This window comes from Struthio camelus, chromosome Z (genome assembly GCF_040807025.1).
Source record: "Struthio camelus isolate bStrCam1 chromosome Z, bStrCam1.hap1, whole genome shotgun sequence".
Taxonomy (NCBI): Eukaryota; Metazoa; Chordata; class Aves; order Struthioniformes; family Struthionidae; genus Struthio; species Struthio camelus.
Window position 1 is genome coordinate 51,923,203 of NC_090982.1, and position 18,953 is coordinate 51,942,155.

Here is an 18,953-nt window from a genome sequence, read left to right on the forward strand (position 1 = left end):
GGAGTGGATGTTTCCTGCCGCTGGTTTCCCACACAGTCTCCTCAATAAACTGGCCTGCTTTGCAGCTGCTGATCATAAATTTCATTACACAGCTAATTTAGAAGAGGGAAGTAAGCATCTGCAAGGAAGTATGGTGATTGTATTCAGCACATTCCTACACAGCAAGTGATGGCTAGAAAATAAATACGGGCCCTGGGTTATGGATTGCCCGCCCGGTGCGCAGCCCCCCCCAGTCCCCAATTTCTCTGCACCCCACCAGGGGTCACTAACATCATGTTACAGACGCTCCTCAGCGGGGTAGGCAACTTTATTCTTCTATCGTAATAATTTAAAGTATTTACACACTGCACAGTCACTCTTTTACACAAACATATACTTACTGGTATATTCATGAACCACATCTAAAAGGTTTTTGCAAAGACTGAAACATTGTGGGGTTTCCAAGCATGAAAATAAAATCTGCAGCCTTCTAAAAGACAGCCATTCGGAGTGTCTGTGAAAACCAGTGTTCCCTCTAAGCTTAAGTTCTCCCCAGAGACCATTCACTAGCTTCAAAATATCCACATGTTTGGCATTAACTAAAGCTCTCTTGGCTATGGTAGACTTCAAGAACGAACATGTGCAAATAACATTTTCTCAAGAAATCCCACAGCAGGAACAAGAAAATGAAAACTTTTTAGAGGCAGTACTACATTTCTGAAATATTACTTATCTGAGGGGGCTCACAATTCAATGCTAGTATACATATATATAAGTGTGTATACATATATTCATGGGATCCACGGACAGAGGAAATTAACTAGTAATTGGTGCCTACCTATAAGTGTGTGCATCAGCGCTGCAATGCTAGGCTTCTCCATCAGCTCTCAGCCGTAAGACGTTTAAATTCAGTGCACCAATGAGGAAGTCCAGCCTCACGAAGAGGGAGAATCTCCTCACCGCATCAAGTGAAACAGCAGGAACCACGTTACCAGATACAGTGTAAATCCACAAGTCTAACTCATCTGAAACAGCACAATCAGACAACACAGACAGAACAAGCTGCCCAAAGAGATACCTACAGTCTAGGCTGGAATAACAACACTATCTTCAACCTTAACTCAGCTCAGACTATTTTCTTCTGATGTTTCTCCAGAACAACACAATGGGCAATTAGTTAGTTTTTCTGAGAAAAGACTACTACTGTCCTTACCAGTCAGCAGTCCCTAACCCAGCCAGAATACAGTCGTCGTAAAAACACACCCTGTGAATAGACTCCCTCTCCCTCCACCACTGCAAACACTAGCTCAAGTTTGCTTAACAAAAGCAAGTGCAATTTTAGTCTTATTCAGAAAGCAGACCTAACACATAGAGACCAATCTGTCTCAGATGAACGCTTTCAAGGGTGGAATAAGGCCATCTCAGAGCTGGGGGAAGGAGGGTTATTTTAGCATAGATTAAGGCTCCCATTTCTTGCAGAAAATTAAGGCACTAGGTAGAACTGACCTTTAGGCCACTGAAGCAATTTTCTCCTAGTCCCTCAGTAAGAGCATTTCAGAGCCTGGGGGCTCAACTCCCCCATCTCTCCTTTTAATGTACAGATAGTATTAAAACCTAAGCAAGGGACAGAATTCAGGTGTGTGATTTCTCCACTCCAACTTGCAGAATAACTTAACTGACCTTCCAGGTAGGGACTGCTGCAATAATTATTTTGAAGAGGATATGAGAAAGTTACCTAACCCTTTCTAAAGGTACAAGAATTAGACCATTGAAGTATCTTTAGAAGTCAACTCTCTATCTAGTGCTTCTATAGAGCTACATAGGTCTCGCTCCACTGCATTCACAGACGGATGGTGTAAGTACTTTTCTCCATTTGAAAATCATGCTATGGAATTAGAAGATGTCAGGATTACAAAGGTGGTTTTGCAATTCAAGTCCCTGCAGCATAAATGCTGTGTATAGCAGAAGCAGAGTTATACAGGATGGTCTTCTGAGCTCCCTTCAAAGAAGGAAGGAACATTTAAGGGACAGAATAAGATTCCATTCTTAACCGGTTTTAACTAGAGAATGCAACAAATCACCAGTGTGACTGTAGGGAAAGAGAGGTGCTAACCTCCACAATAAGACAAAGGATAGGAAAAAAACCCAAATATAATAAAAAAATTTTGTTTTTAAACAAAGTAGTACTTAGAGGGAGCACTGGTATTGTACGTACATGTGTCTATGTATAATACATAATTACTCAGATACACACATAAATATTTAATATATAAAAAATAAAGTGCTTTCTATCAGGTCCCAATGCAGGGACATTATAAAACATTTCACCAACTGCAAAACAAATAGATACAAAGAATACTACATCCAACATACATGAAAACAGTAACACAATATGTACAATCTGGTGGGTGTCCCAAGACAAAACATCCCTTCATATACATGGTATATACATATATACTCATCTTTACTCAATATATTATGACAATATATATTTCAAAACTTTGTTATAGACAAAAAAAACCCTACAAAAACGCAACAAGGATCAAGGACACAAGTCCAAGACTGACAAACAATTTGCTACCCTTGCTCACGCCACCACCTCCGTTGCTGGGAAAGATATGCCAGCGCTCTTTTCTGGGGTGCAATGCCTCCACATCCTGCAAGGCACTGTGAGCAGCAGCTGTGAAGTTAGCGTCACCAGTGGTGAGCAGGTCAAACACGCATGAGTAAAAATAGATGTCCTTCACCAGCATCTTCTCATGACATTTGGTGGTGGCAGTTTCCAGTGTGTACACTGAGCGGGGATGAGCAGCGCCTGCCTGGGGCAGTAACTGCCCCATCACAGGCAGCGGCAAGTGGCCGCTGTCATCGATACGTTCACTTGACGGGCAACCATTCACACACAGCTGCAGGTCCTGACTCTCCTCATAGGCCATAGCCAACTCTTGAGGCATGCGGATGGCCAGCGTTAAGTAGCGCCCAAGCTGGCGTATATACACTGTGGTCCCAATGTACCTGGCATGCATTTCGACGTATTTGCCGCTGACTTTTTCCACAATTCGCAGGCTCTTGGTGTTACCATCACCTCCACTTGTTGTGCCATCCACAAAGGCTGCAGGTAAGTCATCAGTCACTGCCTGATACACCTTCTGATCTGTGCAGTCTTGGTACGATTTAAAGATAATAGTTATCTGGAAGGGGAGGGGAGGAGGGAAAGAAAAAAAAGCTGTTAGCGAGCATGGAAAAAAATACACATTTCAATCCCTTTTCCATTTTGCAGCTGCGATTATCTGGGACTGCCCACTAAGCTCACGAGCTTGACGCTTGTCCCCACTCACGCCTAAAGCAGAGAACAGTCTGCACACATGCTGAAAGCAACATTTTACCAGATGGCAATTGTTAAATTTGTTCTTAACTTGGCCTGGAAGCAAGACTATTAGCGTGTGGCAACTGCAACAAGGTCAGGAAAGGAAAAGGCTGTATATTTAATTAAGCATCACAGCTCCCTCCTGCCTGATGGTTTCTTAACACTTTGGAATGCATCCTGCAATCGCAAGGACGTATACGTGCCAAATAATTCCCACACTGCCGGCTGCTATGGCAAAACTGGAGAATGAGACTGTGTGAGAGCCCAGAAAGGAACTGGAGGATTTGGTTTCCCTCACTCCCAGTATTCTCATTATGCCTCTGACAGTGACTGCCTGACCGACCCTTGCCGGAGTACTTCACATTTCTTAGAAATTTTGCCTGGATTAGCTGTTTTGAATACTGCTAAAGCCCTGCTGTGCTACGCTACAACAAGCAGCGAGAAAGATGCAGTACCAGGAAAAACAACTAGTCAAAGAACTGGTTACAGCTCCTGGATGTCTTAGTCCTAAAAACTGGGAGATTTGACACTTCCAGTCCACTGCTGCTAGAGAACGTGCCAATGGAGAAACAAAGCGCAACTGAAAGACGCCCAAAGACATGCCTTTGAAGGGTGACTTACAACACAAACCAGGAGCACAAACCAATTACTTGTCCTTTTAAGTGTAAAGCTTTAAAAGGCCAGTCATAATCTTATTTGAATAAGCCACAATAGAAACAGTAGGTCCTCTGGTCTTACTTGAAGGAGATAATTAGGCAATTTGGCCGACTGAGTTCGAGGTGCCTAGTGGCTTTTTGAAAATGTATATTGAAGGGACAGTGTAAATGTAAGAAACAGAGATGCTTCTTTCTTTACAGTTTCAGAAAGGAGGAAATAGCAAATTCCTGAAAAGGTTGAAAGGTATTTTGTACTAGAAATAGGGATTTTAATCATTATTTTCGCCCTTGTCTGACTGACTACATCAAATCGACTCACAGGCTATCATTTCAGCACATTGCTATAAGATTCAGAGTAGTCCAGATCACGTTAGAAAAAGTTTTCGAACTAACGTTAGCATTCTCCTTAAAACTTATAGCAATCTCGCATGTTTTAATTTCAGTTGACCAGCACACTTCTGCACAACAGCTTTAGTTTCTTGCCCCTCTGCTTTGAAATAAGAGCTAGAGGTTAAATAAACAGCTGGATTACAGACAGTTTGAATAAACCCCCTACCCTCATTAGCCTCACCTCTCCATACCGGCTGTAAAAGACAGGAATCTTCCCTTCTAGCACCTATTCCTCCTTTCTCCCATCCCAACAACTTCTCCAAATATACAGGCACACACTTAAACGTATTACATTCGTTCTTAATGTGTGGTTTGTCCCGGCTAGTTGACGCTCTGTCAGTCTTTCTGACTCTCCCATACGCGCACACACGCACACACAGTACTTGCTATTTTAATTCCATATGTTCCCACTGGTGCTGTCTGACTGGAATTTTCCAACCGTTTTTCTTTGCTTTAATCAGTTATACAGCTCGCTTGAGACCAGCTGCAGTCAAGCAATCTGGTAAACTCATATCTGTGGGCCACAGCTGAGCTTGAAGGTCTCTGCCCAAAATCTAGACAACGTACAAGTAGAAGTTCAGTGCCTTTCTTGTTGTAAAGGCTATCCTGTATCACTACGCTTTGCAAAGTAAGGCCAGCAACCCAGAGAGGAGACAGCTGAGCTTTGTCTGATGCATGCTCTGCCCACCACCCCGGGCCTCATGCCCTAAGTCAGGTCTTACATTCTTTACAGCACAGTTTTGATGAAGCAGAACTGTAACGCGGGCCGCTCTGTTGACAAAGCGCTCCTGCGGCGTGTTCGTGCTGCTCCGCAGGGGAAGAGCGATTTGCACGCCGGCAGAGGCCAAGCCCCGTCAGGCTGCTCGGCACCTGAGCAAGCCCAGAGTTAGCGCTACAGCTGGTTCTAACGAGACACACAACCGGCTACTTGATATAGCAGCTAAGCACGGGAGCCGCAGGGCGGAAAGGCACACAGCGTCAGGGAAAGCGAGGAAGGGCAGAGCCCTTCACCCCGGGCAAGACCTGCGATAAATCCCCACGCTGAGCGAGGGCCGAACACCTTAAGGGAACAAAGGCCTCTCGCAAGGATGCTCCTGACAGAGAATCAGCAAAAAGACCATTAAGATCTGCCAAGGACGCAGCTCTGCATTTAAATACTGTGGCTCAAGACAGTCAATTTGGATGTTGCGACTTCTCTCCCGCCAGCCCCATCTAATCCACAGGCCAGACCAGTAAAACCAGAGATCTGTGAAGTCCTGTCCTTCTCCTATCGCCTGCGCCGACCTCACTCGGCCCAACGCCCTGGTGGTGAGGATACACAAGAGCTTCTTACAAAGGCAGATGAAGCCAATTTCACTGCAGAGCCTTCTCTTTTTAAAGTTTTCAAGGTAACCTTTTTCACTATGCAATGCTTTATGCCATTCCAAACAAGTGTACCGGTAATGTGTTATATGGGTATACACACACACTTTCTATATTCAGGCCAGGTTGTAAAAACGCCCCCACACAGCTGTTCGTGTGTCATTGTTTACACACTAGAAGTTATAGCTGCCCTTTCTACACCTAGAAAAAAAAAATCCAAATGTTTGAACCTTCAGCTGAAGGAAGAGCTTTTTTGAAATTATCCGCATCCGAGTCTTGCACTTGGGGCACAAGCAGAGCTCTTAAGCTACTGCAATGAGGACCAAAGCTAAAGGACCAAAGCAAGCCTTTTCCAAAGGTTTAATTGAGGCTACGTTATACAAAGCTTAGTTACATTAAGATTACTAAAAACAATAGAAACCTATGCACACTCAAACTGCACATAAACATTTCATTTTGGCCCAAATGTTTACATTCCCCCTGGGAGAGGGATGCCAGTAACATCATCCTCACCCAGCTTACTGAACATGAAGATTGCTTGAACCCACCACACATACAACGCCTTTCCAGGACTGCGTTGGGCAGAGCATAACTTCTGAAGCTGCCCAAGTGAAGTCTCTAGAAGACTTTTATACATCTCTAGAAGGTGCCTGTCCAGCATGCCTTAAACACAACGCTTCTGGCTCCTCACACAATAAATTCCACATGAGTGCTATGATGCAATTACAGTCCTGCTGGACGGTATTTAGTAGGTGTAACTATCTTCCTATTTTATTACAGATTCTACAGTTTTGTATCCTTGAACTACCCATGTTGGCAGTAAAAGCGTGACAGTGTTCTTAAGACAGAAATTTTAATCAGGTTATTGGTAACTCTGTGTCTTACTAGGTTTTATTAACTTTCCTGCTATTAATCTATAAATATATGCTCAAGTACTGAGAGCTGAAAACCGCCACAAGAGCCAAGGGACCTAACATGCTGTTCTTAAGCATGAAGAGTGCATTTTTCAATGCAAAAAATTAAACAATTTCAATTTTGCGGGGAAGAACTGATGAATTCTCATTCCCATAAGAACCCAGACTTGCTTAGAGTAGTGACTCCAAGTACAGGTTTTAGTAAATCATGTTATTTCCAAGGGCAAGCTGCACACAAGGAAAGAGATAAACATTTGATCCACTCTTTTGGAAAAACCCTGGTGAGTAGCTATTGCAAAAGAAAGCACTGGCAACTCTGTCAAGTTAGTATTTCTTCAGTTACTATAGTTTTGAGAAAAAAAACAAAAAACAGAAAAACCGCTTCACCATAACAGAGTTGGTTCCCCAGCCTGCATTAATTCATTTTTGCATTAAGCACTTTATTACTTTATTTCATAGCTTGCATGTATTACTTCATCCATCAGCCATATAGAATACATACAGACTATTACCCCAAATACACTCTGAAAGCCTTTATCTGCTTTGAGTTACTATAAGGTTGCGAATACAGTTTTCTTCTTACAGGGCCTTGTGGTCTTGATCACATCTCAGCATTTAATCGGTCCCTGCTTCTGTTCCCATTTCCCCCTTCATGGAACTGCACTAGGGAACGAGGGAGCAAGCAAGGGAACAAGCAGAAGAAAGGAAAACCCATTCAGAGTTACCTAAACCTAATTTTGAACACACAAATCCACACATGCACTGTCTCCTCGGCGACTTGTAGAAAGCGTTTGAAAACGTTGACTTTCCACATACCATCCTTTTTGCAATATATGGATTAGCTTGAGCAAGTAAGCAATAACTCAGTTTGGCACATTTGCACTGTACCACTCCCTCTATTATTGATGGACAGTACGGCTGTCCATTTAAAACATCAATGCTTTTGTTAAACGTTGCTTTCTCCTGTGCCCAAGCTACTCTGGCTCTGCTCATTCATTTTTAATATTTCTTTCCTTGAAGTCTAGCCCACCCACAACCATAAGACACAAATCTAACTCCCGTATCTAGAAAGACAACTTCAAGCATCTAAGTCCTCTACACCTACTTCAAGGAAAATTCCTAAGGAGAGAGTTCAGCCAAAGCCTGCCTAGAATAGGCCAGACTTTGAAAACACAACCATAACGGCACCACATGCAAGAAGGTAACGCTACTTACCGAACAGGCAACGAATCTGGAAAAGTCTGGTTTTTGTTTTTATTTTTTTAAACACAGAAGAAGAGAAGGTTTCTATTATGTTTGGAAAGATTTTGATCTTCCCAGTTTCCCTCACAATTTTAGTGGGATAGTCCCCAGGCTCATCTCCCTCCCCCTACATTTGTCTTGACTGGGTTCTACTTTCAGGTGAAGGCCTGCATCACCATGCACGCACGCAGAACCTACCTCAACACCGCAGGCCCTGGAGAATAAGTGGGAAAGATGCTTCAGCAAAAGACGTGACAACATTAGACCAGTGGTCTTTGAAGATGCCTGGGAGGCCTAGGAATGACCTAACAAGTGATCTGTGGGAGGCAGCTATTAAAAGTCCATAGGTAGACAACTGCATAGTGTGCATAAAATTTCTAAGAGTCCATCAAAAAGCTTCTGCAGTTCACATACACAGGAAAGTTGAAAGCATAACGTATTAAATGACCTCCCACTCTCTAACTGAAATTTTCACAGCTTCCCTTTCCAGGGACTTGCAGCAGGTGCGAAGCATGTAGAAAGTTTATCTTAGAAACCAAGTACCACCCAGAGGACACCACCTGAATAACAAAGCATTGCTGAAGGGTGGAAGTAGAGATCTAATAAAGGAAAACCATAAAGACTCATTTGAAAATGTGGATTCAATAGCCTCATTTAAAGCCATATCACAGGGTAGTTCCTTTTTATAAGCAAAACAAGTCTTTTTGGATCAAACAAAACCAGAAGCGCTCCAAATGCTATCGACCACTCAGTTCATCAGATAGCACGATAGCTCATCCAAAGTAGGACCTCTTCCCCTGAAATACCTATATGCAGATACATAATTCTCAGCACAAACTGTTTCACCGCACACATCCACCCTCCTGCAGCGTGCTACTTGCTAAAGTAGACGTAGCTCAAGAACACAAGCAAAAGGCATATGCCTGAAAGACATTTCGCTCCTTTCGGGCACGTTGGGAGGGTGCAGGGAACAAACTCTTTGGAGGAAAAGAGATTTAGAGGAGACTGCCCCAGTGATGTTGCTGGGGCCAAGTTCTTAGAAGAGCTGCTGGGGGCATTACAAAACTAAATACACCAACCCCTCTTCAGCCTGCTGGTCGCTTACAGAAGCGTCCCATATTTCAATCTGACACAACACCAGGAGAAAAATGGAAGGGAAGTTATGGGATCTCATGAACAACAGAGAACGAAAAAAGGAAGTCAATCTGAAAGAAAGAGTTCAGCATGAGAAGATTTCCAGAAAAGAAACCCAGGATCACTCAGGAAAACATTTCTCGGATGTGGTTGAGCAAGAAGGTCACCGTTTATAAATAACTCTAGAAACATCTAGCATCTGCTATTGATTAATTTCAAAACTACCCAGAACTTGATCATAGTTAAGTGTCCTTTAATCAACTGGAACAATAGCTAAAATATTCCACCTTCTTTTTTCCTGGTGGGCAATCCAAGGAGGAGAAGGGCTCTTCTCCCCTGCAGAGAGTTTGTAAAGCATATATGGTAGCAGGCAGGTAAAGTGCACAACATTAACATTTAACTCGCATCCTCACGTCCGAGAAAACTGCCATCTCTATCCACTACTTTATTCTCCTTCCTTCTGCCCCTAAGAAGCCCCTAAAGCTACGAAGGCAGTCAGAAAGATACTGCTGAGACATATGCAGGCATGCTCGCTCCTCCTCTCCCGCTCCCTAAACGAAGGAGTTCAAGACAAACTCCAGCAACAGTTCTCCAGCACTCCCAGAAATGGAGAGAGAAAAACAGTTTAGCGCCTGACAAATTGCCATAGCTCATCCCAGGAAACAACCTCTAGTAAGGCCACACTGTCTTGAACACCAGGAAACAGGACTGTTTATCTTTACATCGATGAAGATGGCAAATCAGCAAAGTCAGTATGTCACCTGTGCCCTGGAGAACTGTAGTACTTTTGCTGTGTGTCCTGCTGTTCTTATGAGTCTGCCCAAAACAACGCAGCACATCGGTGTACCTGAGGGCATCTCTGCACACACTAAACATGTCCGTAACAGAATTAAAAACATGTCTGTAACAGAATTAAACAAGCTTTCCTTACGGAGGAGGAGATCGCTGTGAAAGTGCTGAAGGCAAAAGCACAGAGCAGAGGCCAAAGACCTGAGAGGTCATGAATCTGGGAGAAAGGTGGACCTTCGTTTTAGCTGAGTTCCAAAAACAAACACAAAACCAAAAGAGAGCTTATTTGCGTCTTCTGCCCAATACAAAGGAATCCCATTAGTAGAGAAAACAGCATCTGGTAGGTGGTTTCTTCTGCTTCAGCCTCTGCCCAAGAGGCTAGCCTCAAGCCTGCGTTCACCTCCTGTCTTCCAGCCAGCACAGTGCCAAGGTCCCTTTCTCCAGAACTTTTGTATCACCCAGTTTTATTCCTAACAGAAAAGCCTACTTGTTTTCAGCATGCTATGAACTAGCGACCAGACGGTCACGACCGAAAGATAATTAGGAACTTTCAATTAAGATTCAGGTACCAGTTGGTCCCTTGACCACTCCGGGGTTCTTTCATAAGCATATGATTTCTCCCATCCCCATCTTTTCATGAAGACAAGTAATCAGGGAAAAATAGACACAGATAACAGATTAAAATCTACCTCTGTGAATGTGTTTTAAGTTGAAATATACTGAAGAGATCCTCAGACAAAACCTTTCATGTTTAACCATGAGAAGAGGTTTGAGTCTGCCCTAACTCCAGGTCCAGCACTGCTCCCAAGGGAGATTCAATGACTAGCTGCCCGGAGAGTCAACAACAAGCCATCTCATTTAGGCACAGGTGGGTAGCTTCTGAAATGAAGAACAGAGCCCTTGTCTTAAAGGCACTGGCAAGCCTCAGCCTTTTAGAAACATCCTAAATCCACAGGAAGTGCTTCGGCACCTGTATTTTCACGCTGTCCACAGCTACCTGCTGAACCCGTTTGTGTCTAGCTGCATGGCCAAGCGCAGCACCAACCTGCACAGGCTGGAGGACCCCAGGCCCTTCATTCTCCCCTTCTGCTGGCAATCTTCCTCCCTCTTCAGCAACCAAAACAAAACACTGCTTTGTAAGTTAATGAGATGGGTTATCTGCTCCACCTCATGGATCAAGCAGCTTTTGACTGAAGTCCTTCAACAAAAAGGTAGTATGTACCTCCTCTGAGAAATAAAGCCAAAGTTCATCTTTATCTTGGGCAGGAAGTCTATAAAGATGAGAAAATTAATCGCACGTGGTCAGTGATCTGATGCTCCCACTCAGAAGCATAACCGAACAGTAACTGGAAGATGAATGTTTTTAATATTAATTATTTACAGGAGACTAAGTACAGGGTGTTCAGTCCACTGATTTCCTCTTGCAAAAATAGAAACCAGACTGCAAAAGAGATACCTAAGTGTTTTGACTCAGGGAAAAAGAGCACTTACCCAATGTTTCATTACCCTGCTAATGCAGTCTCTTCCCAGATTCAAAGCTTTCTGCGCAGTAAACCTACTACAGTAAAAGCTCTGGGGTTTCCACAGCCTGTTTGATTTTCCTTCTCTGCCCTCCCTGCGTCCGTTCTCCATGCCTCACCCTCAAGCTATCCACTACAAAACACCTGGATAGGAAAAGCCCCCTGACCATTTCTGATCACGGTAAACAAGCAGGAAAGTTTTCCATAGGGAAGCGCAGGCACCTCTGCCGCATTTGCTACTCAGGGATAACTGCACTGGTGATATCCAGAACACCTGTCACACTGACCAAAGACAACAGAGATTTTGTTCCCCTCCAAATAAAGCCCACGATAAAACAAGAAAAAGTTCTGTTTAAGGCATCAGATGATACCCTTCCTACCTACTCCCTTCCACAGCCCCTTGAGATAGCCATTTGCCCTGAGGAGATCCCCAAAAGCTTGCAGAGCTCTGCTTCCAGAAATCAGATACAGAAATGCCAGTGACCTGCACAAAACTCATACTGAAAATCTGTTTCCCAGCTACTTGGTGATCCTTCATTCTCCATCTGAAAGGCCCTGGGATCTTATGCCAAGGGGCATAAACAGATCAAACAAGCTCAGAAGAAAGTGGAGTTGCAAGTTGCAACTCGACCACAGAATATACAACAGCTTTGTTCGCTCTGAGGAAACAGATGTCCTTACTATCGGCATCACAAATATGCAAAACACCTACAAACAAATTGCCGAGAGCGTTTTGTGAATGAACACACATCTCCTACAGGAGGACATACCTTTCCAATTAAGGAATTAAAGGAAGAGTTCTCCTGCTTTCCGTTCTTTCCTGCCAGATGTGTAATGAAGGCAGAAAAACGTATTTTTATTCTTCACATTCTTTTTAAAAATCTGACAGTCTCTTGTCCTTTACGAACTTGCTAGATAGCCCTCAGACTGTTAGGGTTATTCAAGTTATACGGGTTTTTTGAGTGAGAAGACAATTTTTTTTTTTTAAAACAGAGAATGCTCCCTTCATTGTTGACTCCCTTAAAAGTCGCTCTAAACACTAGCAAGTTATGATAAATTTGGAGGCAATAAGCACCTAGAAGGCTAAGTGATGATACGCCCCTTGAAACAGCCGTTTCAGAAGTCAGGTGAAGCTGGCTCACTGCACGTGGGATATAGATTCAATATTCTGTTCCTATACCTCCTTAAATCACTTCTCCCTTAAAAAGGGCATTCAAAATAAATTAAAGCTTCCACGCTTTTTGTCAGTGCTCTCATTAGGTCTGCTTTAGAGAGGATTAAACAGGCTAGTTAGCAATTTGATACTTGCTTTGGCTTCTCCACAATTCAAGTTCAACATACACCTTTGTTATTATTTCACATTAAAATTAAACATCTCCAATATTTGCAATAAAAAAAGAAACAGCAAGACTGATTATGATTGCATGAGGTTTTTCTTACTGACAAGGCAGGTAGCTTACTTGCATGCTCTCAGTTAGGAGAAATACTGTCTCTAGATAAAGAAAACCACTGAAATTATGTTCTTGCTGTCTCTTTAAGCAGTATCTCAAGTTACCCTATGGCCGAAATAACGTTAAGTAAATCCAGCAGCACCATCACAACCAAGATGGCGCCAGCAGTGGCAGCGTAGTTTAACAGGCCTTTTCTGTACCTTTTATAGCAGTCTGCTCCATAAAGAAATCAAAAGGACGCATTAGAGAGATTAAAACTTATCTTGAGAAGTTACTTGTGCATGCAAAAAACAACCTTCATTTCCCACAAAGAGGTGTGCTGCTAAAGTTTGACTACCTGCCAAGAAAGAAAACACTCGAGTACTGTACGCATTTAACAGATACTGGCGCTAGAGATTTCTAATATCCTAAAGCTTACATCTTATTTGATTGCTTCTACACACTTAACTGTACTTGTGCAGCTACATTAAATCTAATACATTTTTCACTTTTGTAATACTGGTATTACTGCTTTTTCCAGAAGGCCAGATGAATTACAGAAAAAAACCACACACAAACAGAAGCATTGAGATTAGAAAAAGTTAAAGACAAAAGGTACTTCTTCTTTTAAAAACATTATTTCCCCCCCCCAGTACATAGACATTTACCTCATCAAATCCTCTTAGTTACCTGTTTGAGAACACATACTACAGCATAACATGCTACTGTAGTCAATCATTTTTAGAATATGGCCAGTTAAAGATAAGATTACCCATCTCCTGCTACCATCACACCCTGGCCACCCACACAATCTGTGCATGGAAAGACTCTCCACACTTTGTCCTATGGTACTATCAGGAACAAGGAAACAAAGACTATTCTGCAAGACTTTAGCAAAACTGAGGATAAAAGCTTTCTGAGATTGCGTAACATAACTTTCTCTTGTATTCCTTATTTAAGAGTATTAAAAGAAAAAAAAAAAAAGGCAGCCACTGGAGCAGATTTCTCAAGAGACTCAAGTCTCTTTTGCAAAGCTTATTCAGGATAACCTCATTCCCTCTTTTTATACTTTTATAACCCCAAGCTCTTTGTGTTTGGCGCTGTGTTTGGCATCAGCATAAGTTAAGACAAGGGGATTTTGCTTTTCATTGATGTGTCAATCCAACCTTTGGCCTCCTGCAAATCCAAAAATTTTGATTTATTACCCAAGCAGAAAGTGTTCTCTCACCCATTAAGCATCGACATTAGACGACACCTCAGTATTCAGCAAGGATGAACACAGTAAACAGGAATAATGAGAATCAGTCTTCTCATCACACACAGTTATCTCCTTGGTAGAAGTAAGGGCACTAACCTGTTCCTGTACACAGCAATAAAGTGAGAAGTTTCCAGTGCTGTTGGTCTACGAACAGTGTAACATAGCCAACACAGCCTGATCCTACAACAGTTAAGTACACTGCTGTAACTGGCCACTTAATTTAAAAAAAGGGAAGAGAGGGACAGCACCAGCTTCACACATAGGTTCGAGTGATTTCGTTTGATGATAAAAAGATGCCTGAAAACGTTACCCTGGCTTCTGGGGTAAACCTATGGACGTTTCAGTCAGGGCCAGCCAGACCTTATACTTCCTCATTTTCTTCCTTGAAGGACACCTGCTATCTGCCTTTGGCATAAAAAGCTAAGTACTTTTCTTAAAGAAAGGGCATATGCTATTAACACTAGAGCACGTTATTTCTTCTGTAGCCACTTGAAGTGGTTGGGAAGAGAGCAATCTGAAGTGCCTTGCCTGTCTGCAGAGTGACATATACCGTCAGCAAGATCTTCAGGCTGCTGCTTCCTTCGTAGAGCCAGGGTACTAAGGCCTTCCACTTGGCATCAGTGTCTTCTGAGGGGGGCCATCTCCTCTCAGTTCTCTGCAGCTCTCCTTCTTGTCTCTGCTTTGAACCTTCAATGCCTGGCTAATTTGTTCTGCCACTCCGTCAACGTTTTTTGCTTTCGACAGTTACGGCTGTAGAATTTCGAGAATTAATGGAAAGCAAAGATCCTCACTCTCTCCTTGCTCCTACCCTAGGATTTCCGCTTAGGGCAGGGGCAGTCACAGATGATGCCTTAAAACAATCATCAGCTTGCAGCAAGTTAGTTTCCTTAAGTGTTACTGTGGTGCTATTTCACTTTGAGATGGGGTGGAGGGGGAGGGCTGTTTTAAGTTGTATTTGTTTCTAAGGCAATCAGTAAAGAAGCAATTTCACAAAACAGAAGCCCAGCAGTCTTACTTTCTCAAGCTACTGCCTAAAACATCCTCAACCTGCTGTGACTCCTTAACTCCTAAGGGTTAAGTGGCTTACTCTGCTGTCTTGGCCTTGCACTTCCGTACGCGTATAGAGAGTTTAAGAGCAATCCGTACCTTATTTGTAGCAGTAGCACTGGATCCTGGGACCACGGGCACGTTCGTCACTTGCACTGATAAGTAGTTATTGTCTATGAGAGGCCAAGCCCCTTCCACCTTACACGTCTGGAAGTGATCCTTAAAAGTCCTCAGGTGAGGATCACCAAACAAGCCACAAAATAGGTAAGTAGGAGGAGAAGTCTGCTCCCCTCCCCGGTGGTCCCTGGCTCCTGCGCGGCCACTGTAGTGGCAGGGATCATGGGTCACCTCGGGGTTAGTCGAGGATGTGGGTCCATCCTTGGAGCAGTTTCTCTGGCTCATGAGGTCGCTGATCCCAAGCACCGCAGAATGGTAGACGAGGTTCCCCCGGCATACTTTGGAGTTGCGGTAGGTGCAGGCAGAGTACGCCCGCAGGGCCTTGCAGAACTCCAAATCAAAGCCATCGAGAGCAGAGTTCAGATGTGAAGTTAAGGAGACAAAGTCTGTGGTGCACTTCTGGATTCGACAATGTGTTTGCAGCTGGCAGTCACCTGCCCACCAAACAGAAAGCAGAGAGAAATCAAGCAAACCTCTTGTATTGCAATCCATACACCCCCCCTTTCCTCACCCACAGGTAATGCAAAAAGCAACTGAAAGACAACTTACAGGGCTTACCCATTGGGGACACATTCTATAGTGGAGAAAAGGGGGCTGGGAGGGTGGCGTTTGGCAGAGGAAGGTGGAAGATAGCAATACAGACCGTCTCTCTCAAAGGCTGAGATGACCCAAGAATGACTTAATTTCTATCGAGACAATAGCAAGTAATGGATTAAGATGATTAACTCCTGCCAAGTATGAGCCCAGCATTTCTTTTCCAGATGATATCAAGATGATGATGCAATTCTATGCTTAAGTTAATCACTTAGTCAATAAGCAAGTCTCCATTTCGTCTTTCAGTGCTTTACATGACAAGTTACTGAACTTTCAAACAGAATCCTGTTCCTGAGAAGAATGTGAAAAAGAAGGCAAGTGATACAGGTTTAGGCAGAAACAAACTGAATGAAGGAGGGATCAAAACTCCTCTTCAAGAAAGCAGGGAAAAAAAGGGGGGGGGGAGAAGGAGGCAGGCCATAAACTCAGTTTGCTTTACTTCCCTGGCACTGCTACAGCTAAAGCTTCCCTGCTTGCTTTCTGTGACTAAATAGCAAGAAAACCCACAGCTGCCTGAAGCTCAGGCTGCCAGCTAGGGAATCCAAACATTGCAGTAGCACCTCTTACAGCCTACAGAAAATAATGAGGCAAGGGGTTAAAAAAAAAAAAAAAAAGAGAAACCTCCCTCAACCAAAACCTGAAGTACTCATGAGATTCAAGTAACAGGTACGCAGTTCAGTTTACACAAACAAACCAGTTGCACCTTATCTGGTCACCTGATTTCCGCAAAGAAAACTTAATTACCATCCCAGTAAGCAAACTGGCATTTTTTACAGCCCTCCCTTCCACAGCCTTCACTGTCACGACCTGAAATCCTTCCAGCTTTTCATGGCAGTTCACACCAGGCTTTTGAGCGCAGCTTTTACACAAAGCAACTCCCCAGGGGCAGAAACAAAACAAACAGGGCTGCATGCGGCACTAAAGGAAACGCAGATGCACACGTTGCAGAGGGGTTAAAAAGAGGAGGACATCAGTCAAACGATAAATCAGGCTCCCTCCCTGCCAAAGAGCTGAAGACGGCCATTACAGCACATGGAACCGCATCCAGACTGCGTGCAAGACTTCATGCAATAGTTGTCCAGCACCAACAAGTATGCACCAAAAACACGCTGTGCTTATTTGTTCCTTTTATGACCTATAAAATTCAGCTGTGTATACATTCGTTTATGATTTCAAATGGTCATAAAAACAAAGAACAAAAAAATACTTAGAAAAGTACATGCAAGTGTGAACAAAAGGAAAAGGAAAATACAGATTTTACAGATAATCTGTTCCTGCCCTCAAATCTCTCCCTCTACACTATCTTCTCCCACTTTTTTCCTGCTCTCAAAGTAAAATAGGATTGGCCTCAGCTTGGTCTTAACAGCCTAGTTACAACAGTCCTAAACTTCTGAGACACGGGCAATGAAAAAAGGACTGAATAGTAATGTAGGACCTTTAATTTTTAAAGGCAGTTTTTTTTCTGCCATTCACACAGCGATGAGAGGATATTAGCAATTTCTTCGCTGGTGCCTAGCTGAGCTGCCTGTGTACGGACTCATATGACATACCCCGAGTATCCAGTCCATGAATTTATCATGGCAGTGAAGTGCATCTCCTGTCAAAATCCCAAGACAACAGAGGGTGGAAGGAAAAAGCCTCTAACCCACAGCTAAGCATGGCCATGAAGCGTAGGAGCAAGCAGTAAGTTTCTCGCTTGATCTTCGTGCAAGCGATATGCAGCTTTGTGAAAAGGGGGGGGGGGATCAAAACCTGTGTTTACGCGCTCACAAACCAGAGAGAACTACGCCAAGCAAACCGACAAGGGCCAAGGCAAACTTCAAAGCCTCAAAACCTTTGACGATGCTTCAGGTTACGATTCGCAATAGCATTTTAATCACAGGAAAATCGGTCTAGGTGGGCAAGGCAGGTTACCAAGCGGCACAACAGACCTGCCGCTCTTCCTCCCCGGCAACTTTGGGGAAAAACCGCTCCGCTGCTGCCGGCAGGACGGCGGGGGGGGGGGGGGGGGGGGGGGGGGGGCAGACAAACCTTGCTGGACTCAGACGGCCTAACCTGGCACTCGCTCCAGCAGAGCGCTTATTCCACTAAAACCAGAAACGCTAAAAACGAGCTGCAGGGGAACGGACACCCGGCCCGCCCTCCCCCGCCTCCCCTTCAGGCAGGCGGACAGCCGCCCGGCTGAAGGCGGAATTAATACGTAAATGAAACGAAAATTAAAAACGATTTAAATGCCTCCCCGGAGCCCCCCCGAGCCGCCTTCGCCCCGTCCCGCCCGCAGCAACCCGGCTCGGCCCGCGCAGGCTGCGCGGCGGCGGCCGTACCTGCGCGCAGCAGCAGCCCCAGGGCGGCGAGCAGGCCGAGGGCGGCGGGCGGCCCGCGCAGGCGGCGGCGGCGGCGGCGCGGCGGCGGCTCAGCCCCGGCGGCGCGGGAAGGCGCTGCTCTCCCCATGCCCGTCCATGCAGGTCGCGGGCGGGCGGGCGGCGGCGCGGGGCCGCGGCATGGGGCGGCGGGCGGGCCGCCCGCTCCGGCTCCTCGCTCCTTCCTCCTCCTCCTCCTGCTGCTGCTGCTGCTGCTTCAGCGGCGCGGGCGCGGGCGGAGGCCGCCGGGCCACAGCGGAGCGGGCGCGGCGCGGGGCGGCATGGCGGCAGGGAGAGACAAGCACAAAGGGAAGGCGCGGGTGAGCGGCCGCCCCACGCAGGGAGGCGGCGGCCGCGGCCCCCAGCGCCCCGCGGCCCCGCTACGCTGCGCTCCGCACTGCTGCGCCCCGCGCCACTGCGCTCGCTCGCTCGCCCGGCCGGCCGCCGCCGCCGCCGCGCACGGCCCCGCCCCGCCCCTCCGCCCCATTGGCCCGCCGCCACGTCCAGCAAGCGCCGCGCCGCGCCCATAGGCGCGGCCCGCCCTGACCCCGCCCCCTGCCCCGCCCCCGCGCCTTGCCTCGCGCTGCGGGAAGCCCCTTCCCCCGCCCCCGCCCCCGCCCCCGCCCCCGCCCGGGGCGCGCAGCGGCTCCGCGGCCGCGCCTGCCCCTGGGCCGCGCCGCGCCACGTGACTCGCCCGTGAGCGGCGGCGCGGCCAATCAGAGCCGCGCCCGCCT

General features: G+C 45.5%; 1 protein-coding gene across 2 annotated transcripts; it reads right to left on the bottom strand.

The window, feature by feature from the left end:
* Positions 1 to 2,129: 2,129 nt before the first annotated feature.
* On the bottom strand, positions 2,130 to 18,563 carry LOC104150577 (repulsive guidance molecule BMP co-receptor b). 2 transcript variants are annotated; one of them, XM_068928248.1, is made up of 3 exons: positions 18,184 to 18,563; positions 15,188 to 15,699; positions 2,130 to 3,170 (listed from the first exon to the last, which is right to left on the bottom strand). In XM_068928248.1, exons 1-3 carry the CDS (start codon positions 18,308 to 18,310, stop codon positions 2,502 to 2,504), a joined length of 1,308 nt encoding a protein of 435 aa, XP_068784349.1. In that variant the 5' UTR covers positions 18,311 to 18,563; the 3' UTR covers positions 2,130 to 2,501. The 2 variants fall into 2 exon arrangements, with proteins under 2 accessions (XP_068784349.1, XP_068784352.1); XM_068928251.1 differs by lacking the exon at positions 18,184 to 18,563 and adding an exon at positions 15,815 to 15,842.
* Positions 18,564 to 18,953: the final 390 nt, after the last annotated feature.

Excerpts from the sequence above, each read along its gene's own strand:
- LOC104150577 (XM_068928248.1), bottom strand. The coding sequence starts at position 18,310 with ATGGGGAGAGCAGCGCCTTCCCGCGCCGCCGGGGCTGAGCCGCCGCCG. Across the intron at positions 15,700-18,183 it reads GGGGCTGCTGCTGCGCGCAG|GTGACTGCCAGCTGCAAACA; the intron begins GTACGGCCGCCG and ends TTTGGTGGGCAG. Across the intron at positions 3,171-15,187 it reads GTGCTACTGCTACAAATAAG|ATAACTATTATCTTTAAATC; the intron begins GTACGGATTGCT and ends CTCCCCTTCCAG.